This window comes from Hordeum vulgare, chromosome 7H (genome assembly GCF_904849725.1).
Source record: "Hordeum vulgare subsp. vulgare chromosome 7H, MorexV3_pseudomolecules_assembly, whole genome shotgun sequence".
Taxonomy (NCBI): Eukaryota; Viridiplantae; Streptophyta; class Magnoliopsida; order Poales; family Poaceae; genus Hordeum; species Hordeum vulgare.
In genome coordinates this window covers 152955350-152981328 of record NC_058524.1, presented here as the reverse complement: position 1 = coordinate 152981328, position 25979 = coordinate 152955350, and the positions used below count along the sequence as shown (strand labels likewise).

Genomic DNA, 25979 nt, shown 5'->3' with positions numbered 1-25979 from the left:
GATCCGATCCAGGCGGTAGGTCGGGGCGGACTGGTGGCGCGTCCCTCGGACATCACGGCACGGCGCGGCGCGGATCCTGGCGGCGCGTTGCATGGCGCCGGGGAGGAGCGAGATTGGCGCCTGAAGACCTGGAACCACCGCGAGAGCAGAGTCGGATCGAGGTTGGGCGAGATCCAGGGAGCGGATTGGTGCCTGAAGACCTGGAACCGCCGCGAGAGCAGAGTCGGTTCTGGACGAGATCGAGGCTGGGACGGGGCTCCCTCCAGCGGTAGAAGAGGGGGTCCTTCTGTCACCATGACGAGACGCAGTTGGAGCGGGATTCGGAGAAGAGACAGCCACGAGTCTTCGACGGAGACAGGAGCGACGGCGGCTGGGAATTAGATCGGGAGGAGCACGAGTTGCGCGTGCTAAGAAAACCTAGGCTCTAATACCATGTTAAGCTTCATGCACTAGCCAACGCAACCAAAAGTCCGAACCGATGGAATGGACTGGTGCAATCCACATATACTGTAACACCCCCTCTCACGTGTGTTAGGAAAGCAACTTGTATTCCCATGAGGCCATAAACCGGTATATATACATGTACGGATGGTGGACTATATGCAGGAAACCCCTTATATATTTGGTTAAATACAAAAGGGTACATGACTTATATTATAACTCTAACATCTCTCACCGAGCTCTTTAGTTATGCACTTTACTTTGTGATAGCCATATTATTTCTTGTTGTATATCTTCCTATAACCTAATTGTTTATCTTGCTTAGCATAAGTTGTTGGTGCACATAGGTGAACCTGGTTGTTTTAGGTTTTGTGCTTGACAAATTAAATGTTAGTTTTATTCCGCTTTTGTTCAAGTCTAAACCGTAATTATTTTAAAGCGCCTATTCACCCCCCCCCCCCCCCTCTAGGCGACATCCACCTCCTTCCACCTGTCTCTCTCCAAAACACGGATATCAAGACTCTCTGGCGCAGGCTCACCTCGCGGCTGCAGCTGCAGATCTGTGAGACCATCGACGAGGACCAGTCCAGGTTTATCCCCGCGCACAGCATTGGTGAAAATTTCGTCCACGCCTCGAAAATGGTGTAGTGATGTTTTAAGCGGGCTGCCCCCACGCTTGTCTTCAAGTGTAACTTCGACAAAGCCTTTGACTGCATCAACTCGGCGAGTATGTGGACGATCATGCTCGCGCGGTGGTTTCCCACGCTGTGGTGTGACTGGATGGATAAAAATCTCCGGTCCTCTCACTCTACTGTGCTCCTTAACGACGTCCCGAGGAAGTGGTTCCCCCTATGTTGTGGGCTCCGGCAGGGGGATCCGATCTCCTCCTACCCCTATGCTTGGTTGTGGGCTCCGGCAGACTGAAACGCCATGGTCTTCAGGCTGGAGTCCCCTTCTTTGCTGCGACGTTGAAGGCACGCTCGTTTTTCATGAATGAAGCTGCTCAAAACGTCCTCGCTTTTCTATATCCCTGCAGATTACAAACCACAAATTTGTGTGCGTGTGTCCACTGATTAAAATCCCCAAATCCAGTTAACCTCGACTTATCTCGCCGTATCAGTCGGCACACGGATGGCTGGGCAGCCGCAAATTGCCGGCGCGTTCCTGGTCATGTCCGATCGAACTGGTTGAGGAAGGACGAGGAGGCCTAAGTCGCAAGTAGGCGAATGTGTTGTTGTGTAACTAAACAACCGTGTAGATCAACTCTTAACGCTTCAGGGCGAGATCTGGTACTTATAATCTACAAACCTGCTCATCTCCACACCTGCTTGCGCCCTTTGGCACAACACGTAAAATCCATAAGTGTTTGCAGAACTAAAGAACACGGAACATGGCAACTCGCCAACTGGCTTGAAAAACATGGTCTAATCAGAGCCTTAGATTGTGCTCTCCCAGCCTGGCTAAAAAAACTAAACAACAAATTAAGCCGACCCTGAGCGACTCATATCGTCATACACCCACCAGTTTTCCTACTGATATTTTATATACACGGAAGCTCCCGTGGATACATTAACTGTAACGTTCAGCTATGCAACACCACCCCTTCCTCAAAGTTGCCTACAGATGCAGGCTACAACACCTTCCCGGTTATAATACACAATTCCGAGCCGGTTTCTACGGGCAACGTAAGTCGCTCCAAAGGTGGTAACATCAATCAGCTGCATTCCAAAGGGTGCTCAAAACTTGTTGGTCGGTTCGAAGTGCCTTCCAAAGGTTTCTGCGCGGCCGAACTGCCGACCATATGATGTTCTTGTGTTGGTTCCATCTCAGCCAAACTGCCCGCCAAAGGATGTTCCTGCGTTGTTTCCATCTCAGCCGAACTGCCCACCAAAGGATGTTCTTGCGCTGGTGCCATCTCACCAGAACAGCCCACCAAAGGATGTTCTTGCACTGGTTCCATCTCAGCCGAACTGCCCACCAAAGGATGTTCTTGCACTGGTGTCATCTCAGACGAACTGCCCACCGAAGGATGTTCTTGCACTGGTGTCATCTCAGCCGAACTGCCCACCAAAGGATGTTCTTGCGTTGGTGACATCTCAGCAGAACTGACTTCCAAAGGGTGTTCAGACGTTGGTGTCATCTCAGCAGAACCGACTTCCAAAGGGCGTTCAGACGTTGGTGCCACCTCAGCTGAACCTGAACCGACTTCCAAAGGGTGTTCTGACGTTGCCGGCTCCATTACATTGTTTGCAGATTTAGCTTCCAAAAGCAACTGACACGCTGTCTGCTCCGATGTACTGTTGTTACTGGGATTCGCTTCCTCAAACAACTGATGAAGCAGGGTCTTCATTTTCTTTCGTAATGCAGAAGCCTCTTCAGGTTGAAACCATGTTTTGCCAAACTAACAGAAAAAAAAATAGAGAAGAAATGAGCAAGAAACATCTGCGTGCAGTTCAGTATTCTACAGTCAAAAACACATAACGTAAAGTGGTCAACACACTAACAGATAGTGGCTCACCATAGAAAGGTTTTTCTTGCGAAGCCTTTCAGGTGCCTCCTCAATGAACCGTTGCATATAGTACAGAACAAAGAGGCCACAGTCAAATTCATTTTCCTGCTGCGGAACCTGGAAAAAAATGAAGAGAGTAAGAGCTATAAGATCACAGCATGGAGAGACAAATACACCATCTATAGTGCACATGTTATAACAGCATATGTAAGCAACAATGGGCATTCACTTATAAGAAATCTGGATGCCCACCCAAAATTTCATTTTGACAATATCCTGAACTCATAAATCACTGCATGCATGCATTTAGCAATTTACAGCCTGTACTTGTAACTTGATGCAACATCACACCTGTTGTCTTAGGCCACGCACAATGGGATGATGTCAGCATGCTGAGTTGGAAGAGAGAAAAATGAAAGAAAGAGTGTGCCTTCTTTTATCTAAAGAGAGATGATATTTTCATGCCTATGATGCTTTTCTTCATTGTATCTAGATGTCATCTATTAGTCACATGTTTTCTTATGAATATTAATCACCCCATAATTATAGAGGCATGCAAATATTAATTGCTAGAGATAAATTCTACAGCATGCTTTTATTCAAATATCTATTTCTGAGCCGAGAACCATGAGTTGATCGCAAGATCTTATGGGTTTCACCTCTAGCCTACACCAACTTGTTTGGGACTAAAGACTTTGTTGTTGTTGTTGTTGTTGTATCCATTTCTGAGCCCAATCTCATCTGCACCCGGTGGAGAGAAAATTCACAAAAAAAACTTAAAAAGTTCAAAAATGTACAGGGTTCTTTTTTTTTGCATGGAAGATAACTTGGTGCGTGAGGTGCGCTCCAAATTTCAGATCATTTGGACATATGAGTAGCTCTCAGCAAAAAAAAAAGACAAATTGGGTCAAAACAAGACATGAACAGTAAACTTTTTCACAGACCCCAAGTTTGTCTTTTTTGCCGAGAGCTACTCAAATGTCCAAATGATCTGAAATTTGGAGCGCACCTCAAGCACCAAATTATCTTCCATGCAAAAAGAAACGGATATTTTTGAATTTTTCTATTATTTTTTTTTTGTTCTGTTTATCGCGGATGCAGCTAAGCCTGGGCACCAAATAATACCTTCTCGGCCACAATACATGCTATTAAAAAATTACTCACTAGTATGAACAGTAACAAAAATTCCAAGAGGTTGTCAATACGCAAATGAAAATCACAGGTGGTCCGATGCTATTTTCCTGAGTGACTGAATCTAATAATGGTTTTGTTATTCAGATTTGAAATGGACACAGCAATGCACAAACTGTTGGATGCTATAATAGGTACATTCTATCAGCTAAAGCTAACCTCAAAGCACACATCTCAGTACACGCATTTCATAAAAAGATCTTAAGTTACCGCAATTGATTTCTTCTCAATTTTACGAGGAAGGCTCTTCCACACCGTTTCTCGTATAGGACATTCTGCTAAAGAACCATTTTCCTTCAAGTAATTCCATTCTTGTTTTAAGAATCTACAAATGAACATACATAATTTTAGAATACAATGAAAATAATACAGCAGAAAACTGAGAAGGTGAGGATATCACGAAATTTTGACACCCTAGACAAGAAAAGTAATGGCATGCCAAAATAATAGTGTCTACTTTCCAGAAGATATACTTCTAATGCAAAAATGTATGAAATAAATGATACTTTAATAAAAAGGGCAGCCCGGTGCATGTAGCTCCTGCTTACGCAGGGTATGGAGAAGGGTCCGACCACTTCGGGTCTGTTGTATGAAAAGAATAGAGGAAACAAAGTAGCTGTATCCCATTTGTGTCGTTATGTTGCACAAATAAAAGCCTAATGCCAAAACAAAGCAGTACAACTCATCAACTCTTTTGACTTTTGAGACTGCTTACTTACCTCTCAACAACACTGAAAATCAATCTGCTGCTATGGAACTTCAGTGAATCCAAATGAAGTATAATGGGGCCTGATAGATCTTCCTTTGCTGGCATGCATATAATCACCAGGCTCCAATGGGTACTGAACATTTGGAACAAAAACAAAACATCCTGAGCCTTTTAACAGAATATTGACGTAACGCATAAGTCTAGCATATGTGGTCAAAATATGCATCAACGATCAGGTCATGTTGCAGTGAAGTTTTGAATCCAGTCAGGCAACATAGGAATACAAATTACCTTTTACAGACAGCTCCCTCCTAGCATTTACAACAAATATATATTCCCTCCATTCCGATGAATAAGGTACGCACGCATCCCAAAATCCAACTTTGACCATAAAGCAGACTAATAATATATTATTTTGTGACTTAAAAATTATATCACTGAAACTTCTTTCGAATACGAATCCAACGAGATATTTTTTGTAATATACATTTGATTAGTCTAATCTATGTCAAAGTTTAATTTTGAAATATGTGCACGCCTTATTCTCTATAAACATCCACTCTTAGGTCTGCAAGTATCAACTGAAACTAAAAAAAAGCATGGATGGGCTCTTAGCCCAGTGATTGGAGCGCAGTGGTCCACTGCCGGCGTGGGTTCAAGCCCATGAGTTTGAATGTATGTCTCACACCCTTTTCTTAATTAAAAAGCCGCAGGGGCTCCTCCCCCTGTTGGTCTCGTTTTTATATACTAAAAAACAAGCACAATAGCATCTACTTCGTTATGACCAGCGTTCCAGCAGTCCCCACAATTTTGCTAGAAACAGAAACCAGCCAGTTCCCAGATTTCCTCATAAAGATATGACTTGGTAAATATCACCAGTAATCTTGCGGAATTGCTCAATCTCAGAGCACGATATGTAATAGCTAATTATGGTATAAGCTAAGACTGACATTAACCCATTGTCAAATCTGCCAATATACCATATCCAGCATTTGGCTTGTTATACAGGAACCAGATTTTATCAGCTTCTATAGCTCTGCCTCGGAATGACTGTCCTAGGCATGGCAAATCAGAATCTCGAGAAACAATATCATGGTTTGTCATGCACATAGATTCACCAGCCAGGAACGTATTTTCAAAATGCTAACTGATAGTGACGTTTGCTGTGATACAACAAAATGTCCGTAGAAATCATCCTTACATTAAAAAAAACGTGGAAACCATGAGTAGAAGTTATAAGAATCTCAAAAGATACAATATATACAATATTCTATAAACATGTAAATTTCCACCTTCAAACTCAATTGCATTTTATCAAAATACACATGAGGTGAAGTTCTATAAAACATGTATAACCCTACAAGTAAAAGCAATACCAATCTAAAGTAATGTATCTTAGCGAAAGAGACAACAAAATTGCTTACTCTGCATGCACAGGAAATAATATATATGGCATTTGAAATATATCTATGCCTTTCCACCATCTTCTCAGGTTTAAGAAATAAGAACACTTGTCTTCCTTCACAATAAGAAAGCAAAATGAGTTGAATATATAAGACACGACCACATGTTTACAGCTGAGATAAACATCAAATCTTCAATTTACTACGAAAAGGTACTTAACAACGCACATCATCGATGTTACCCGACGGATAAAAGATTAATAGTAAAACCTAAATGCAGTTTTTTTAACCCTTTTGTATTTCATGTACTTTCCGCTGTGTAGGTACATGCCTTGTAAAAATTTCATGTACCTTCCGCTGTGTAGGTACATGCCTTGTAAAAATTTCATGTACCTTCCGCTGTGTGGATACATGCCTTGTAAATTTAAGCACAACCATCCAGTCAGATGAAATGGCATTGTTAACTTTCAGCTTGCAGTTTACTAATTTAGATAATAAGGACCAACTGGTTGTTTAGTTAGATATGTTTCTTAGCACCACCAGTTCCTGTTTCCATCAGCCACTGCAAACAAGCCACGTCTCTGATCGATGGTGTTCAGTCAGATAAAATGGTATTGTTAACTTTCAGCTTGCAGTTTACTGATTTCAGATAATAAGACCAATTGGCTGTTTAATTAGATATGCTTCTTTCTGCCGCCAGTTCCTTCTTTCATCAGCCCCTGCCAACTAGCGACATCTTTGGTCGTTGCAGTTCGCATGCTGGTCTGAGACGCTTTCTGGATGCACTCCTGTTTCCTTGGGACTACCTATGATGTTGGCTATTTGCATGTCGCTGCTTTGCTGTTTGCCTGTTTGGTTGAGAAGAGGATGCCCGAGACTGTTTCCTTGCTGCTCTACGGTTAGGAGAAGCGAGGTGTTCTGCTTTGTGCTACTGCTGATGTGTGCATTTGACAGCTGCTGCTGCTGCTACCCTCCCTCCCTCTACACTTCTTGGTCTGAGGTTTATGTGTGTGCTTTCATCCTTGTACAGTTGTACTATAGATTTGCACAGGCAGTACAGTCCAAAAAGCTCTGTTCATGACATGCTGCACTCGGACAAGGGGCAACGAAGAACCTAATACTCAATAAGCCTTAAATTAAGACAAAGATTTTCATATTCTTAGACATAACAGCCTTTCCTGTGCCTGAATGGGCAGTGGATAAGAATGCATTTTTTTTGTGTGGCACTGTATGGATAAGAGGCATTATTTTCCTTAATTGAATGCACAGCAGTCCGTCATTTCCATAAGAAAATTATTTCTTATTCTACAACATATCACACTTGTCCAAGAGAAGCATCAAGCATATTCGTTGTTCTAGCCTTCTAGGTGCTCAGCTAGGAAACACGGTACGGGTTATTGTCACGCCTGCCATGGCCTACCCTACGTAACCTAGTCGTGGCAGTTATGTACTAGAATAGAACATAGCAACTGTAGAAATTGTTAGGAAGTATTAGGTGGCCTTTGTTTGGGCTGCAGCTTCTGATTCTCAGATTCTAGGCCTTCTAAAATCAGAATCTGAAACAAACACACCAAATTCTTATCTAGCTTCCTAGAATCTGATTCTAAAAATGAACTAGCACACAAGCAAAGCCAGAAGCGGCGATTTTGGTGATTCCATAGATTCTGCAGCTTCCCACAAAAGAAAACGATTCGTTTTGAGCACTTGCCCCTATTTTCAGTCAAAATTACGACAGAACTGCCACCGCGACCTCTTCTCCATCCCGAGCCCCCTGTCCCTCTCGTTCTTCTCCACCCCAACCTCTTCTCCATCCCAAGCGGAGTGTTGCTCCTGCTGGTGCCCAAAGGATGGATCCGCGTGCCTCGGCCCCTTCCCTACCTCCGGCAAGCATCCTCCACCCAGCGCCCGAGCTCGAGCTCCAGTTGTCCCGCCTCCCAGGATCCTCCGCCCGACCTTTAAGCTCCAGCTGCTCTGCCCCTGACAGAGAGCGACCTCTAGCGCCATGGTCATTATAGGCATTTCACATCTCTCAAAATTTCTACAGATATCCAAAATCATGACAAACAAACAGTTGGATTCTGATTCTTAGGAATCTGTAGCTGCAGCTGATTCCCAAAATCCACATCCAAAGCGATTCTTAAAAATCTGTAGCCCAAACAAAGGGGGCCTTAGTATTAGTCTAGGAGTCCTTATTAATCTATTAGTATTAGTCTAGGAGTCCTTATTAGTCTATGTTTACTTTCCTTGCACCTCAAGTCATGTGTAATATATATGTGCCCCTTGGGCCTTCAATAAACATAAGTTGCTTTCCTAACATGGTATTAGAGCCTAGGTTTAGGTCTCCGGACGCTGCAACTCGACCTTACGATCCAACTTTTTTTTTCTCCTCTCGATCGATCTGGGTCGATCTCGTCTTCTCCCAGCGTTCACAGCAGGAGGCCCCCGATCGAAGCAGCCACTTCCCTACAGCAGCCGCCGGATCCAGCCCCTGCCTCGTCCTCGCTGGATCTTGCTACCGCCACCCCATCTGCCAGATCGAGGCACCCCCGGATCCGCCCCGCTCCTGGCCGAATCGATACTGGTTGCTGGATCTCGCTACCTCATCTGCCAGATCACCAGTGCTGGCCAGATCGAGATAGCACCTGGATCCCGTCACCACCAGCTGCTCGTACAACCGGATCTGCTGCTACAGCCGGATCAGCAATTGCTTTCCTAATACGAGGAGCTGGATGGAGCGGCTCGCGGCCACGCAGCTTGATGGATCTCGCGAGGAGCCGTCAATGCGCATGTTGCGTTCGCGATCTTCGTCCAGCAGTTCCTGCTGCTACGTGGTGCTACTCCTGCTACTACATGGTGCTCCTCTTGGCCACCGCTGCCTCTGCTCCGCACGTTGCTGCTGCTATCTTCTGCTACGCTGGCTGCTGCATGCTAGCCTGCTTGCTAGTTGCTGCGTTCGCTCATGCATGCTAGCTACTGCCTTTCCGTCACGTACGTGGCTGGCGGCGTGCTAGCTTCTGCTCCGTTCCTATTTTGATTTCACTAACAATAAACAAAAAGTACAATGTATTTTGCATACACGATGGATTTTGCATCTTTGTGTCGTGTATGCTTCCTAGCTTTTAGCTTCCTTGTTTTCCGCTGTGTCCACCAAATCCGTTGATATTTTGTGTTTTCTCATGCCATGCGAGTCCACCGTACCTTAGTCCGTCAGCCTTTCTCCAGTTCTGATCCTTTCTATGCAACTTTTGTGGCCTACTTGCCCTTGTTGTTTTCTATAGGATTTTCTGGACTTCTTTTGCATTGTCGATCTACGTCCATCGTGCCTTAACCGCCGAGCTTCTTTCGCCGACGGTTGTCGTGGACTATGATTTTCTGCACAGTGCTTTATTCTCTTGATGTGCCATCTTCTTTTGACAACCCATCTTCTCTTGATACTTATCTTGTATCTTCAAGTGATGAAGTGTCTTCCTCTGATGTGCCATCTCTTCGTTGTCTTCCTCTTGATGTGCCATCTTCTTTTGACAACCCATCTTCTCTTGATACTTATCTTGTATCTTCAAGTGATGCGGTGTCTACCTCTGATGTGCCATCTCTTCGTTCTCTCCTTCGGCGACTTGACAAGTTTTGAAGACTCTTCATGCTACGACGACACTCTCAAGACGCGGATTTGGATTATCATTTTTTTTAGTATTACAGTTCTTTAAATGCAATGCTATTGCATACGCTTTGCATTTGAGGGGGGGTGTTAGGAAGTATTAGTATTAGTCTAGGAGTCCTTATTAATCTATTAGTATTAGTCTAGGAGTCCTTATTAGTCTATGTTTACTTTCCTTGCACCTCAAGTCATGTGTAATATATATATGCCCCTTGGGGCTTCAATAAACATAAGTTGCTTTCCTAACAGAAATCACAGTATAGAATACTGAGCCAGTAAAGACAACCAATTTAGAAATTTACTGCAGAGAGTTACCTTTGATTTTAGGGCTTCAAGTTTCTTGAAGAAGTATGTATTGAAAATGTGATACTTGTCTCTTTGTGTATTAATTGATGACATTGGCCCTTGAAGGTACCTACAAGATGTATAGTTATGACTTTAACTGTTACGAGAAAGGAAATGAATGAGGAATTTAGAAACTAAAGAACGATACTTACATAATGTAGAAGTTCATTATAGGTGAGGAAAGTAACGATTCAGGCTCAAGGCATTTTATGTCATCATCACAAAGCTCAATAGAATTTGAGTGTTCGCTGCCGGCAAGGCAAAAAGAAAATAATCATCAACTATGCACACAAAAATTAAGCTCAATGGGTTCTTAAGAATTCAAATGCTAACCTTGAAGGATAATATATCTTCATTGCATCCCTAATGAAGTCAGAATTAAGTTAATAATCTAAAAACTTTAAACATACATAATATTGTTATATTTCATTATAGCGAGTCACAGGTTGGCCACACAATTTTGCGTTGTCCCAAGTATCAGAGTACACATGGGAAATTAGCAAATTATTACCGTTTAGTGGTTGGCTTCTCTGCAGATTCTGAATGGTGTGCATCTGCATCGAGTAGAACCACCTCTTGAGCCTGAACCGGTGCAAAAATCAGACCAAACTTGTCAGAAGAGTTACCTCATCATGGTTGCAAGCAAATCATAACTTGCTTAGCTTACTCTTTCTAGAAGCTGACATGGACAGATCGTTACTAATGGTTAGTTGGTTACAGTATGATTTATGATTCACTAAGAAAATAATCAAGAATAACCCCAACAAGAGAAGTAAGAGCACTTAAATTGTATTGGGTTGTTGTAATCACTACTGCCAAAGAGAAAGTTGTTGTAATTGCAGGATAGCAGACCTAACATCTAACTGAAGATAACCTTTCCTAATCCTTTACTGGTACTGAAAACAGTCGGTCTTCCTTTCTTCTTTTCTGGCACTCCCCCGAAAATCATGATCCTCTCATTAGCAACAGCCACACACGTCATGGTTCAAAATTATGACTTCCTAGTTTCTCCTAGCTACTACGTATACCCAGATACTACCATCACTGCAGAAGGAAAGTATTTCTTATTACGCATGACCCTATGACATACAGCTTTCCCTGCGTCTTGTCAGCAATGGTAGGAGACAATAGCTCACATGCTAGGATCGGTATCTAATTCATCTAGTTTCTTCTTGCAGCTTCTTCTTCTTTTTTTCAGATGGCCGCAAGAAAGCTACCAGGTTAATTTTCAAAGATGATTTCTCTCCATTTTTTTTCTTTCATAAAGGTGATCTGTGATTTGACTTTGCTTGGTCCTATAGATCAGTATTATTTTTATTTTCTACTGGTGGCATCAAATGGAGATGGCCGCCGTCTGGTGACTGTTATCTTCATCTAATACCCTTGGCTCAATCTTGTGCCATGGTCCATGCATGTTGCCCCCACATTTGCATGTAGATATTGCACACTGTACTGCCTCTAGAACCTTCGGAAAAATTCATGGATGTACCAGATGAGTGTAGTACACCATCCTCAAAAGTGCAACCAAATCCAGCTTATGCTTAGAACTGCATACTGCAACTGTCTCGCCAATTCGCTTCGTCCTTGGGAAATTGAACTTCTTTCGAAAAGATTACAGATGTAGTACAGTGCACCAAGTAATTATCTTACTTTAATCTTACAAGCTAACTATGTACAGGCGCAATCTGGTAAAATACATTCAGATGTCGGGTCTTCCCACTCCTATACTATATTTGCTCCCGGATTAAATGTCGCAAAGTGGCCATGGACATCTTCTCTTTTTTTCTTCTATACTTTTTTGTTCATCTTAAGAATTAAGATCTTGAGTGGCTACTTGAGAATGTGTTTGCATTATCAAGCATTACACCGCATTGTGTCTGTCCTTTCCACTACATATGATTTGTAGAAAATCAGAAGTTCGCAAACCCCATTAAGGTTTCAATAACTGAAGATGTATAGCCCCAAACAATACTTATTTTTATGAAGTGGTGCATCACGACCAGAGAAACTATGGCCCAGATCCAGACAAACCACAAAGCTAGTAGTTATGACCCGATACATTTGTCACCTACAACTACAGGTGAATTCTCTACCAAAAAATTTCGAGTGTGCACCGCGTTAATGGAGGTGTCACTCATTTGGATGAAGTAGCATAAACTTTGGTATTTTTTCTCCATCGGTACTTACGCACCTGAACTTCACCCAGGAACAGAGACTAAGAACAACTCCAACCGGCCAACCCAAACGAACGGCCGTTTTGACCGATTTTTGCCCGTTTGGGTCGGATGAGCAGGCCAGCGTGTCTGGTTTTGGCCGTCCGCCCATCGGTGCACTCAACGCGGCCGACGCATTTCAAACAATGTCCGGTTTTTAGAACTTGAATTCAAACAAAAAAGTCATGAAAAAAATTAAAAACTTAAACATATATATTACATATAAGTCCAAAAGTCCCGGCTTCCGTACATTAAGGGCCAATTCTTTTGATGGCTTAAAAAATAAGCCGCCTCCTCCCTAGCTTTTCCCATAAGCCGTCTCCCTCGTTCATTGGGGCTTCTGAACTAGTTATGGGATTACTAATTTAGAAGACTCGACAAATTTTGGGAGCGGCTTAATTTTTAAGCTGGGAAGAGGCAGATTATTTTTTAAGCCGCCCAAAAGAATTGGCCCTAAACTTATGAACTAAAAACAACTAAAACAACTAAAATGAAACCCTAGACCGGCCGACGCGTGCCTGTCCTGGTCGTCCTCAGTTCATGCCGTCGCAGCCGTCTTGGTCGCCTTCTTCGTCCTCGGTGAGGTCGGCGAAGGGCGGTGGCTGCCACACAGGTGGGTGGGCAGCGCTTGTGCCACTGCCACAAGTGGGCGGGCAGCTCCTGCAGCTGCTCATGCACCACCGGCAGCTCATGCGTCGAAGGCGGTGACCACGGTTCGGCGCGCAGCCAAGAGGGCAGGGCAGACACAAACTCCAGTGTGCAAGGCACCGTCAACGTCCAGCTCCAGGACTGCCCCACCAACACCGGGTCTCAAGGCGCGGCCAACGGCTCCAGAAAGACGACGCTCGCGGCCGACAGAACGAGTTGCACGTTAGCCCTCCCACTGGTTGTGCACGTACTCACGGACCAAGTCCTCAAGCACCTTCTTCATGAGCTCCTCCTCTTCGGCCCTCATGGCCATTAGCAGTGCGGGCGGGGACAGCGAGCGTGCACGCTCACAGGGATGGCCGGCACGAGCACCCGATCCGGGCTGAGATGCCACCAGTTTGGCAGGTGCACATCGGACCACGGCAATGGGGTGGTTGTGAGTACCGCCGGCAAACCTCCACCTTGATGTATGGTCTGTTCCGCGGCGCCGGGGCGAGTGGCGAGAGGGAGAAGCCGGCGGCGCTCCTCATCCCCGACGACCCACAGGACGACCCCGCTTCATGGGTGTTATTCCCCGACTTGTCGGGGATCCACTTCCACATCCCCATTGCGGTGGCGATGACAAGCGGCGTGGTGTATGGCTTGTCGGGCGCGAGGGGGGCAGAGAAGTGTGTGGAAGTGGACGTGGACCTGCGGCCGGTTCACGGGTTGCCATTAAGGACCCCAGCAGGGATGGATGGGTGGCTGACATGCGGGCCCGTCCACGCATGAGGATTTAACGGGGTCGATGGGAGTTGGTTGGACGAATGACATGCTGGCCCAAGGGCGAACAGCGAGAGTACATGCGCTCGTCTGTCTAGAGTCCGTCTGGACGCAAATCTGGCCCAATTTGCGCCGGAAATGGGTCCAGACGGATGTGCGGCAGACAAAATTTGGGCCAGGAGACGCGCGTTGGGCCATGCTATTTGTCCGTCCCGACACAAACGGACAGGGGCGGACCTAATGCGGTGCCACATGGTACAGAGGAAAAATGTGGCAGAAGTGATGAAGGCAGCCATTTGACACCACTATGCAACACTAAGATTCAAACCAGTGAACATATTTTCATAACGACATGGAAGGAAATTAGCACTATGCGGTGTTTACATAGGTAGCACGCAGCAGTCAATCTTGGCTTATGTTTACGTAATTTTGTGCGCAAATATGACTACATAATTTTTTTCTAGCCAAACTAAATTAGCTACTACCTCCATTCACAAATAGATATTGCTTTAGAAACCATTGCCAAAAGTACATACATTGTCCAGAAATAGTATAGAATCATCACAGAAAGATACTTATATACGCTAGAGTATTATGATTGGACAGCCAAAGCTGTACCGTGAAGACCATGACAATGTATTTGGGAATGGGGGAGTATATAGACTAATAGTCATCCCGAAAGTTTGACCAGCATGCTCTTAGAAATGACATTGCATATTTCCATTGGACCAGAGGATAATATGCAGCTGAACCTCAACAACATAGAAGTAACAGCAAAGATCTATTGTGCCAAGGTAGATGTGCGCTCCGCTCTCCCTCCGCGCTCCGCTCGCCTAGCCACCGCGCCGCCCGGACTGCCCCGCCGGCAGCACCCTCCCCGCCCTCCCCCCCGCCCCTCGCGCCATGGCTCCGGTGCTGGCTGACCCTGTCGACCGCCGGACGTCCCTCTCCGGCGAGCGCGTCTCCTATGGGGACTGCAGCTCTGGCTCGGAGAGCGGCTCGTCGGCGCGCTCGTACAGCGACGTTGACCGCACCCCGCCGGCCGTCCCCGCGCCGTCGGCCGCCGCCGCTCCTGGCTGCGTCGCTCCCGCGGCCCGTCCTCCCGCCAAAGATCGCCTTGGCCCCCGCTCGGAAGTCCGCCGTGTCTCGGGCGGGCCGGTGCTGGACGCAGATGGTTTCCAGCAGGCTCGCCGACGGGAGCACCGCCGTCGCCCGCGCCAGGAGGCCCCTGCCAGACCCTCGACCTCGCGCCGCCGCAGCCCTTCCCCCGAGGAGCTCGCGGGCCTCTGCTTCCGGTGCCTCGATCATCGCCACTGCGTCCGGGATTGCCCCAACGACATTCGCTGCCGCCGCTGCCTCGCCTCCGGTCACTCCTCTCGGGACTGTGATGGTAGGCGGCCCGCGGCCGCGACCCAGCGATCCCAGTGCAACGCCACGGTCCTGCAGACCCGGCTTCCTCGCGCTGCCCCTCCCCCAGCGGCACGCCCCGCTCCCGTCTTGCTGGCTCCAGTCCCCTCCCCACCTCCCGCCCTGCCGGCCGCGGACGCGCCCCCCCGCGTGTTCATGGCGCAGACCGAGGAGATGGACGAGGCCGAGCTGGTGCTCGCCCGCGCGATGGTGGCTTCGGTCACGGGCACTCGCCCCTCCGTGTCCATTGACGAGGTCGCCGCTCTGCTCCTCGGCTCCCTCGAGCTCGAGGAAGGAGACTTCACAGTTCACCAGCACCATCCCGAAGACTTCCTGATCATCTTCTCCTCCCTGGCTATCATGCGGCGGCTCCGTGGCGAGCACTTCATCAGCTCCGGCCGCTTCTCGCTGTCGCTCCGGCCCTGGTGCAAGCTCGCCCACGCCGGCGCCGGCGAGCTCGAGTACCGCGTCGAGCTGGAGCTCTGCGGCATCCCCGCTCACGCCTGGTTGCTCTCCACTGTCGAGCACCTGCTGGGAGACTGTTGCTGGATCGAGAGACTGCACCCCCGCACTCGTTCCCGCGACGACATGGCGGTCTTCCGCGTCTCAGGGCACGCGCACAACCCGGCTGCCATCCGGCGCGCCGCCGTCCTGGAAATCGTCGAGCAGCTGCCCGGCCGCGTGCCCTCGGAGGCGTCGGCGTCAGAACGCTCACGTTCCCGGTGGCCATCGCCCTCACCAAGGCCGAGTTGATCCGACCCGCTCCAGCCGCTGCCCACTCCTCCGACAATGGTGGCGAGGCTGACGATGCTACTGGCAGGCATGGCCCTGGGCCGAGCAGGGGGCAGGGCCCCGGCAATGGACGCACGCGTCGGCGGGGCCGCAAACGTCGTCAAACGGACGGGGCGCAGGCCGGCCGGGCGGATGGCATGGCAGTGGACGCTCTGGTGCCGCATGCCCACGGCGGCTCTGGCCGCTCCGGCGGCGTCTCCGGCCGCCCCGGCGGTGCCTGTACGGTTGCGCCCTGGCCGTCCTCGGCCGCACCGCGACAGGGGCGCCGCCCCACGCGCCAGGGGATGCTCGCCTGGCCCGGTCAGCAGGGGCCTGCACGCCCGCGTCAGGGCGCCAGGAAAGGAAGGCGCCAGGGGCCCGCAGTGACGCCCAAAGCCACTTTGCCGGTGGCCCCATCGCTAGCTGCCAACTCCCCTCCCGCTGATGACGGCGCGACGGCTGGCAGTGGGACGGGTGGCACGCCCCCATTCGTTGGACGAGGACCGGAGGGGGCCGCCGATTCTAACACGCCCTTGACCGAGGATGATTCGCCCGGGCCCGCCACTTCTGAGCCCGATCCCACACCCCGTCGGGATCGCTGCCAGCCACGTCCGGCTCCTGCAAAGCAACCAGACGGGATGACCCTCCCTGTCCCTCCTGCAGCCCTGTCTGGACCGAAGGGGGCGAGGATCTCCTCTGCCCCCCCCCCCCCCGCACCGCCGCAGCCCCTCCCTGCGCAGCCGCAGCAGGCCCACGCGCGCACTCACGTCGGGGAGGCGGGATGCGATCTGCACGCTCCCGCCAATTCGGCCTTGCCCGCCCCGTCCCCACCGGCCCCAGCTGTCACCCCGGGGCCCGCGGAGATTGGTGCTGCTGCCCCTGCCTCTGCGCCCGCAGTAGCTGACCTGGCCGGGCTGGCTGTTGCTGCGAATGGGCCCAGGACCTGGGATATCGCTGCCCCTGGGGCCGCGCCAGTTGCGACACCCGCGCTAACTGCCACGCCTGCCGGGGCGCCTGGGCCCGCGACGCCCACGGAGCCGTCGACCCTGCCGCGCGTGACACCGGGCTCCTCCCCCTGCCCAGGGCGCCTCTCGATACTGCTGAGACCCACGCCCAGGCAGGACTCCTCCCCCCGCGCTGCTAGCTCTAGCACCCGTGCTCTGGCCCCTGGTCGCTTCGCCTCGCCGCCGATCACCCTGCAGCGACGGCGCAACTGCCACGCCCCCAGCCAGCCCTGGACGCTGGGTGCCTTCCTCTCCGCGGCCACCAAACAGCTCGACGCCGTTCTGCCCTCTCCCGGGAAGCGGCAGCGCCCCGCCCTCAACTTCAGTCCCAGGAGGGGACGTTCCGCAGCCACCGACAAAGCCACGGCTCCGTGCCCATCAGATCGGCGCGCGGTGGTGCAGATTATGCGCACCCTCGGCATTGTGGGGGTGAACCAGCAGATTACAGCCACAGAGATGAAGGCCTATGACGAGATGTTTGCCATGCCGCTGGGGCTTCCAGTGCTGCAGGCCATGGCCGCCTTGGTCGACCGAGCTATCCCGCTGACTTGGCTACGCCGGCGGGTGATGTCATGGTCCGTGCGTGCTAGGCTGGCGGCGTCTGTTGTCGATCTCTCTTCCATGTATCGAGGTCCTCAGATTGTGGTCTGGAATGTTAGGGGATTAAACTCACGCGCTAGGCGCTGCGCGATTCGCTCTCTGCTTTGTACTACTCGGGCATCCATTGTATGTCTCCAGGAAACGAAAATGGAGTTGATTTGCTCGTCGACTGTGTTGGACACCCTCGGGTCCGAGTTCGATGGCTCTACCTATCTCCCGGCTGACGGCACCCGCGGCGGCATCCTCATCGCTTGGAAAACTAGGGCCGTCACCATTTCCGACCCCTTATTTACCCAAAACGCGATCACGGTCAAGGTGCGCGCGCCTGAAGGAGCCCCGTGGTGGCTTACCACGGTGTATGGCCCCCAAGGCGACCCCGAGAAGCTGCTGTTTCTGCAAGAGTTGCGGGACATTCGCGCCGCATGCCAGGGCCCATGGATGCTATGTGGTGATTTCAACCTCATATACCGGGATGCTGACAAGAGTTCGGGTAACCTGAATCGCCGCATGATGGGCAAATTCCGGCGTGCTATCAACGACCTTGCCTTGAAGGAAGTCTACCTCAACGGGCGCCGCTTTACTTGGTCCAACGAGCAATCGCCGCCGACGCTCGTGCGCCTTGACCGGGTACTATGCACCTCGGAGTGGGAGGACTGCCATGGAGAGTGCCACCTCCGTTGCCTCGCATCCGTCGTGTCCGATCACTGCCCGCTGCTCTTGGACTGCTCTCCTATGCCCGTGGCCCATAGGCGCTTCCGCTTCGAGGATTTCTGGCTTCGCCTCGACGGATTCCACGACGCCGTCGCCACAGCCTGGAGCTCGGTACATGACCCCGACCCCTTCCAGCGGCTGGTCCGGCGCCTGCAGGCCACTGCCCGCGCCCTTACGAGCTGGAGCGCCCGCTCCACGGGCAGTATCTGGGACAAGCTGGCCATCTCCCGCGAGCTGATTGCCCGCTTCGACCTCGCAATGGAGACTCGCCCGCTCACCCCATCAGAGGATTGGTTGCGCAGGCAGCTCAAGCAGTCATACCTCGGGCTTGCCTCCCTGGAGCGCACCATCGCGCGGTAGCGCGCCCGTATTACCTTCCTCGCGGAGGGAGATGCTAACACGAGCTTCTTCCACCGGCAGTGCACCTACCGCCGCCAGAAGAATCGTGTGCATAGCCTCCTAGTTGATGGACAGGTTCGGACTGATCACGAGGAGATGGCCCAGGCCGCATTTGAGCACTTTGACGGGCTCCTGGGCATTGCGGTGGCCCGAGAGCACACGCTTGACCTGGCACAGCTCATCACGCCCGGCCAGCTGGGCAGCCTGGACGAGCCTTTCACTTCCGAGGAGATCTGGGCTGCGGTGTGCCGCATGCCGCCCCACAAGGCACCGGGGCCGGACGGGTTTACCGCCGAATTCCTGCGCGCTTGCTGGTGCATCATCAGGCAAGACATCCTGGACGCCTTCGAGCAGCTGTATGCGCTACGAGGAAGAGGGTTTGGTAAGCTCAACCAAGCCCTGCTCACCCTGCTGCCCAAGCGAGCGGATGCACACAAGCTGGGAGACTATCGGCCCATTTGCCTGATCCACATAGTCGCCAAGATATTCGCCAAGGTTCTGTCGTTGCACATCGCCCCCAAGCTCGATAGCTTGGTGAGCCGCAACCAGAACGCCTTCATCGCCGGACGCACGCTCCACGACAACTTCGTGCTCGTCAGGCAGTCTCTGCGGATGCTCCAGCACCTGGGCGCGTCGTGCATCATGCTCAAGCTCGACCTCACGCGGGCTTTCGACTCCATATCCTGGCCGTTCCTCTTTGAGGTCCTGCGCCAATATGGCTTCGATGACAGGATCAGGGAATGGCTGTCCATCCTGCTCTCTTCGGCCAGCACGCGAGTTATGCTCAATGGAGTACCCGGCCCCCCGATCTGGCACAGGCGCGGGCTGCGCCAGGGCGACTCCACATCGCCGCTGCTCTTTGTCCTAGCGGCCGATGCGCTGGCCCGCCTCATGCACAGGGCGCTCCACACCGGCATCCTCAGGCGCCTGCACCCCCGTCGCAGCATTCCGGCAATTTCTCTATATGTCGACGACGTGATGATGTTTTGCCACGCCGAGATGGAGGAGGTTATTGCTGTGAAGAGCATCTTGGGCATCTTCGAGACCGCATCTGGCCTGCGGGTGAACTACGGCAAGAGCTCCGCCACGACCCTGCATGGGGGTGAGGATGCCGACGCCCTGCTGGAGGCGCTGGGCTGCCAGCCCGCGGCGCTGCCCATCACGTACCTGGGCATCCCGCTCTCCTCTCGCCGGCCCTCACCGGCACAGATGCAGCCACTGGTAGACGCCGTCGTAGGCCGCCTCCCGTCCTGGAAGGCATGGCTCATGAACAAGGCAGGACGGCTGGCATTGGTCAAATCTGTTCTCAGCACGATCCCGATTCACCAGATGTTGGCTCTCTCGCCCCCGAAGAAGACCCTGAAACAGCTTGAGAAGATACAGCGCGGCTTCCTCTGGGCGGGTCGTGAGGCTGCAATGGGAGGGCATTGTCACGTCAACTGGCGCACTGTCTGCCGGCCGCTCGCCTACGGCGGGCTGGGCATTCGAGACCTAGAGCGCACGGGGCTAGCGCTCAGGCTCCGCTGGCTCTGGCTATCGAGGACGGATGCCGACCGTGCATGGCAAGGCCTTGACCTACAGTTCTCCCCTGAGGAGCGCGGCCTATTCCATGCATCCACCCTCATGCTAGTAGGTGATGGCCTCACCGCTCTGTTCTGGGAGGACCGATGGCTGCATGGGCAGTCAATTCGCAAGCTTGCGCCACTCCTATACCTATGCATCCCCAAGAACAGAAGAAAAGTGAGGACGGTGGCGGAAGGCATCGCCGGCAATGCCTGGGCCCGTGACATCAGAGGTGTGGTGGGCCTGCAGGAGATAGGCCAATACTTGAGGACATGGCAGCTCGTCGCTCGGATCAATCTGTCCTCGGAGCCGGACAAGCTCATCTGGAAGTGGACGGCCAACGGCATCTACTCGGCGAGGTCTTGCTACAGGGCAACTTTCCATGGATCATTAACGTGCCACTCTTGGCAGCTCATTTGGAAAGGTTGGGCTCCCCCGAAAGTCAAGTTCTTCCACTGGCTTGCGGATCTGGACCGCTGTTGGACCGCAGCCAGGCTTGCGCGCCGAGGGCTCCCTCACCACACTCGCTGCCTCCTATGCGACCAGGAGCCCGAGACTATCCGGCACCTGCTGATCTCCTGCTCCTTCGCGCGGCAGGCATGGCATGAGACGCTGTCCTGGTTGCACCTCCCGGCCCCTCTGCCGATGCACGACGCTTCCATCCAGGACTGGTGGAGTAGGGCGCGAGACGCCACCCCCCCACCGCTCCGCAAGACACTGCGTTCTGTCGCGCTGCTGGTCCCCTGGATGATATGGAAGCATAGGAACGCGTGTGTGTTCGATCACATACCTCCGTCGCTGAACGAGCTCTTAGATAGGATTCAAGATGAGGTTAGGTGCTGGGCTCGGGCTGGGGACAAAGGGCTTAGGGTAGCTTTGCCCCCAACCTGGGATGTCCACTAGACCTACATGTAACCGTGCTGCAACTTCCTCTTCGGAGGCTGTACTACCCCCCCCCCCCTTTTCAATGCAAAGAAACGCAAGGCTTTTGCGTTTTCTCAAAAAAACCTCAACAACATGGTTGTCGGTCTAAAGTTCTTAATACAACGAGACTCAACCCCATCACAACAAGAGAAAGGTCACATGTTGATGTTATGCTACTTACAAATATCTGTAGAGGGCCACAGGTTGAAGGTCCAATATTGGCCCATGAGAAAAAAGGTGACGCTATCATTACACTCAATGATTTTCCTCAGAATATTAAGTTCTAGCAATATTTCCATATAATTAACCAGTATGACAGTCATTCTAAAACAAAACCCCTTTTCTAGTATCTACTGCAAAATCATGAGCGGCTGGGGCTCTGTCAATCCTAATACTTCAATAATAATCAACATAAAAAGAGCAATCTGACGGTCATGATGGTAAGAGTCATAGAAACTAAAAAGTACTTACAAACCTTTCTTGGTCTCAACCGCATTGAGAAGTTTACTGAGTCATCTCCTTTCCTGGCAGAGGTAGGTTGCATGATTCAGTACAATGAGAAGTTCACATAATAGATGGTAAAAATTAGCATAACCATGCATGCATGAGATGTGGCCATATATACAGTGTTCAACCAATTGATCAGAAAACTACAATTGAATAAGGTCAGGGGTATAATCACAGTCAGATATGTTACACAACAGGTGAAGTAACTGGGGAATGCATAGGGACATGACTGATGAATACTGGAAATATCCTTGCAGAAGTTAAATTAGATTACTTGAAGAATCACATGTTTCTCTTGTCAAATTGCTGTGTATCCCTTTTCATTCCATGTCAGTTTGACCTTGTACTTTTGAGAAATATGTATTGTATTTGAATTTGATAATGATGGACAAAACCACATTCAAACAATGAAGTGATCGATCAGAAAATAATAACAAAGTTAAGCATAAGAGACCAGTAATCTGCCTTCCTTGAACCAATAGCATGCATTGACCACTTAAGCACACTGCCTAACTTTCCTTGGGCAGATGTTATGTAAGTCAAACATTAAATAAATTTGACTCCTTTGTACTCCTAAAAACTACACCGAGAGCCCTTGTAGTTCAAATCATAAATTTTGTATTTCCTGGTAGTGGTATCTTCAAGTCAGAGTGTTTGGTATTTACTAAAAGTAGTAAGTTATCTAACAGAACCTTTTACATCTACCATGGAAGCTATCACTGTCCCGTATGAAGGAGAATTTCGATAGGCTTATGCAGCATGTGCAGCAAGCCGTGACTATTTAAAGTTAGTTAACAACACATCATTGCCATAAAGAACAAATGGACGTGCAGGTTAACACAATGAAACAGAAGAGCGTATACATACTAACCTTTTCCGAGAAGGTGTGGAAGCATTTTCACATATCCTAATATCGTCATTATCCTTGAAGTCGTCGTCAGAAGACATATTTTCCACGTCGATTGAGTTGTCGATACATAATACTTTGGGAGGCGTTGGTTGTGCATTGGTTTTGCAAGATTCACTCACTTCATACGATTTCCCTTTATTTTCTACTGACATTTTAGTCTTGCCAGGGCATATACTTGTTATATCCACATCGATGCCTGCCTAACGTACAGAAAATTCAACACTTGCACAAAATACACAGATTTAAGTACCATAGCACAGGCCCAGTGATAGAAGCTCCCACACCAGGTGGGGTATGGGGAAGGATTATACGAAGCAAGCCTAACCCATGCAACACATTAATTACCATGCAACACATTTATTACCTCATCATCCACCGCAAATGCGGAAAGGAAATCAGATTTGTTTACTCCATGATTTTCATTGCATTTCCTAGACAAACCTACAAGTCGTAAAGAAAATTAAAATTTTGAATAGCAAATTAATAAATAACGAATATAACAGAAATTCGTGTTAGAAAAATGGTCAATAAGTTATGAGTTTAGGAAATGAGATACGACAACTATTCAGACCTTCTGGTGTTCAATCTTTTAATCCAGTCGGCCAGTGGCTTGCCTAATTATACATAGTGACACCAATATAAAGTCTGAGTAAATTCAAAAAACATTCATTTCGGTTTTTCGATATAGCTGTGGGCACAAAACAATTTGACAATAGTAGCTCCAGCTTTGACTACATTTTCTTTACCCAAACTATTTATCGATTTCATCAATTTCAATAGCAAAATACAAAATCGCATGGCACTGAAGTGACTAACTTAGATCATTATTCATGTGCATTTGATCAATATGGCACATGGTTTAGGTTGTATGAGGTGGTTTATTAAGTACAGCACGGAACTTGCAATTCTCTTAAAAGGACAGAAGAGACAGACCCAAAAGCAGTTATACCAACATGGTAAAATAACATTGCAGCACTGCAGTAAGCAATAATATTAGATGGAGCATTTTAAAAAGATAAGCAGGCAGGGATTTTATGTCCACGATATCTAGTTATTCAGAATTATTACCCAACTACAAAAAATTGATGTAATGAAAACAAGTATTCCGAAAATGGATTTTCCATGAGATGGCAGTGTGCAGAAAGTTTCAAATATGATACATTGTCAAAACAGTAAATCAATCACATACCAGACGGTTCTGCACACCTTGACTGGATCAGCCGTTCGCCTCTATTGCCATCCTGCGAGGGAGCATTCCATGATTAGGCTTATAGAGTGCTAGACAGCTCAGAACGCTTACTGTACATATACACAACCATAGGAAGGTGCCAAGTGCCAATCGACCGCGCAAAGATCCATCCAATGACTCCAGTGGTTACTGGCGAGCCAGCAACCACCATTGCCGAAGAAGAATATTACTTCTATACTTGTGGAAATTTTATTCAGTTGGCATATCACAAAAAACAACTTTCAAATGCATTAAAATTAAAAAGAATGGATTAAATAGAAAAGAACACAAATACAACCCTCCTATGGTTAGCCCGCTTTACATATCACATGAAGCAATTCTTGCTAAATTTTTACAGATTTTCCTTAATCAGACAAAGGCCATGATTCGCTGATTGACTCTAGGGAAAATTTAAACATATGGAAAGAAAGACAGAAAGCTGCTGCTATTTTGTCACCAAAGTAACAGATTAGAAGATTAACGCTGTCTGTCGTAAAAAGCAAGAGAAAACGGATGGTAGGAGAGGTTTTAGTTTGGATTTCAGGTAGAAAATTCAGGAACTATCATTGTCCACAGAGATGTTCTGTTTTCAATACTACCGCCGCACACAAGTAAGATGATAACATGGAATTCTACCACTGTTGAACACAGCAGCATACCCCCGCTTCATCACGCGGAGCAGGTGAACAAATTCGTCTCTGGAATCTTCTCCATGTAGTGGCCCGCTCCATTTTCCCGCGCAAAATCACTTGGAGGTGGATGGCTGATGGGGTTTGCTCCTCTCGCTCGGCATATAGGGTGAAGTTCGAAGGGTCTTTCAACTCCCATCAACCACGATGCGGTTTGGAGGGCTGACGCAAAACGTAAGTGTGGATTTATCACTTGGCTTTCCTTCCAGAAGCAAATCTTCACCTGTGATCAGCTGTTTGATCGAGGTTGGTCACCTTATGCAGCTCTCATGGTGATATGCTTTGGCCATTAGGTACCCTCGCTATTGGACTTTCCGCTAAAAATCAGACTTACGCTCGCGCCACAGCCGTGGAACCCCGCATTCAGGATTGGTGGAACAAGGCCCATGCATATGTTACTAAGAAGGAGTGATTGGTTTTAGATGAAATCATAACTTACACCCTTTGGAACATTTGGAAGGAAAAGAATGCTCGAAGTTTTTAACTCTGCTTATGCCTCGATGCAAGTTGTTTCGCATGCAAGTAGGAAGATATTACGACCTGGTGCTTTGCCATGGCAGGGTGGCCCTTTGATGACCATGGCCAGTAGGTTTTAGCTGTGTTTTTTCTCCTGCTTACAGAATTTGGCGGTGCCCCTACCGTTCCTTAGAGAAAAACACAAATGCATATGGCTTGCAGGCATTTTATCGAACGGAAGGTTAAGAACCCTAAAGCTTTACCCGCATCTCCAATCTACCCCAAGGCAGACCCATCCCAAATTCGGAGGAACCAAGGCAAAGATCAAAATATTAATCCACACTGCCGCACACCAAGAGAATAGAGATACAAAACTGGAAAATAGTTTTACCGGCTCGCCTAGGTGGCCTTGCGGCAGCGGCCGGAAAGAGGCCGAATCCGAGGCCAAGCGAGCGCGGCGCTCGAGCTCCCCGCGGACAGCGAGGAGCGAGCGGCGGTACTTCTTTCCACCGTCTGGTAGGCGGCGGGGGAGTGCGTTGAGGCCGCCCTCTAGGCGTTTGAGCTTCTCCTCCAGCTCCTGGTGCGATTTGCCGCGAAGATCATCATCGATCCTCACCCCCGCATCCTCGTCCCCCTCCTCGCCGCTGGGGAGCGGCTCCGGCGAAGCCGTGGCCATCGCATTCACCGCGGCGCGGCGCGGCTCGCCGAGGGGGCGGGGGAACGGGGAGGGGCGGGGTCAAGGGGAAGTTGGGGTTGGGGAAGAGAAAGAGGAGGCAGCGGAGGAGAAGTCGACGGTGCTGACAGCTGGGGCCTCTGGCATATTGGAGGAAGGCCTTCTTGGAAGAAAAAAAAAAGGAAGATAGGAGGGCCTGAGACCACCCCCAATAATCCATTCACGTGCAACCAAACACACCCAACGTGGTTACACATAGCT

The 25979-nt window shown here is 49.5% G+C and overlaps 1 protein-coding gene and 1 long non-coding RNA gene across 2 annotated transcripts; both read right to left on the bottom strand.

The window, feature by feature from the left end:
- Window positions 1-1861: 1861 nt before the first annotated feature.
- Window positions 1862-25763, bottom strand: LOC123412491 (ubiquitin-like-specific protease 1D). Its single transcript, XM_045105437.1, has 14 exons — window positions 25437-25763; window positions 23862-23913; window positions 23037-23113; window positions 22634-22872; window positions 21731-21779; window positions 10765-10835; window positions 10587-10616; window positions 10406-10501; window positions 10224-10323; window positions 6275-6369; window positions 4861-4983; window positions 4352-4466; window positions 2960-3067; window positions 1862-2842 (listed from the first exon to the last, which is right to left on the bottom strand). Exons 1-14 carry the CDS (start codon window positions 25719-25721, stop codon window positions 2156-2158), a joined length of 2127 nt encoding a protein of 708 aa, XP_044961372.1. The 5' UTR covers window positions 25722-25763; the 3' UTR covers window positions 1862-2155.
- On the bottom strand, window positions 11177-21724 carry LOC123412492. The gene is made up of 2 exons (XR_006613522.1): window positions 21340-21724; window positions 11177-14628 (listed from the first exon to the last, which is right to left on the bottom strand). It is a non-coding gene; the product is annotated as an uncharacterized LOC123412492 (long non-coding RNA).
- Window positions 25764-25979: the final 216 nt, after the last annotated feature.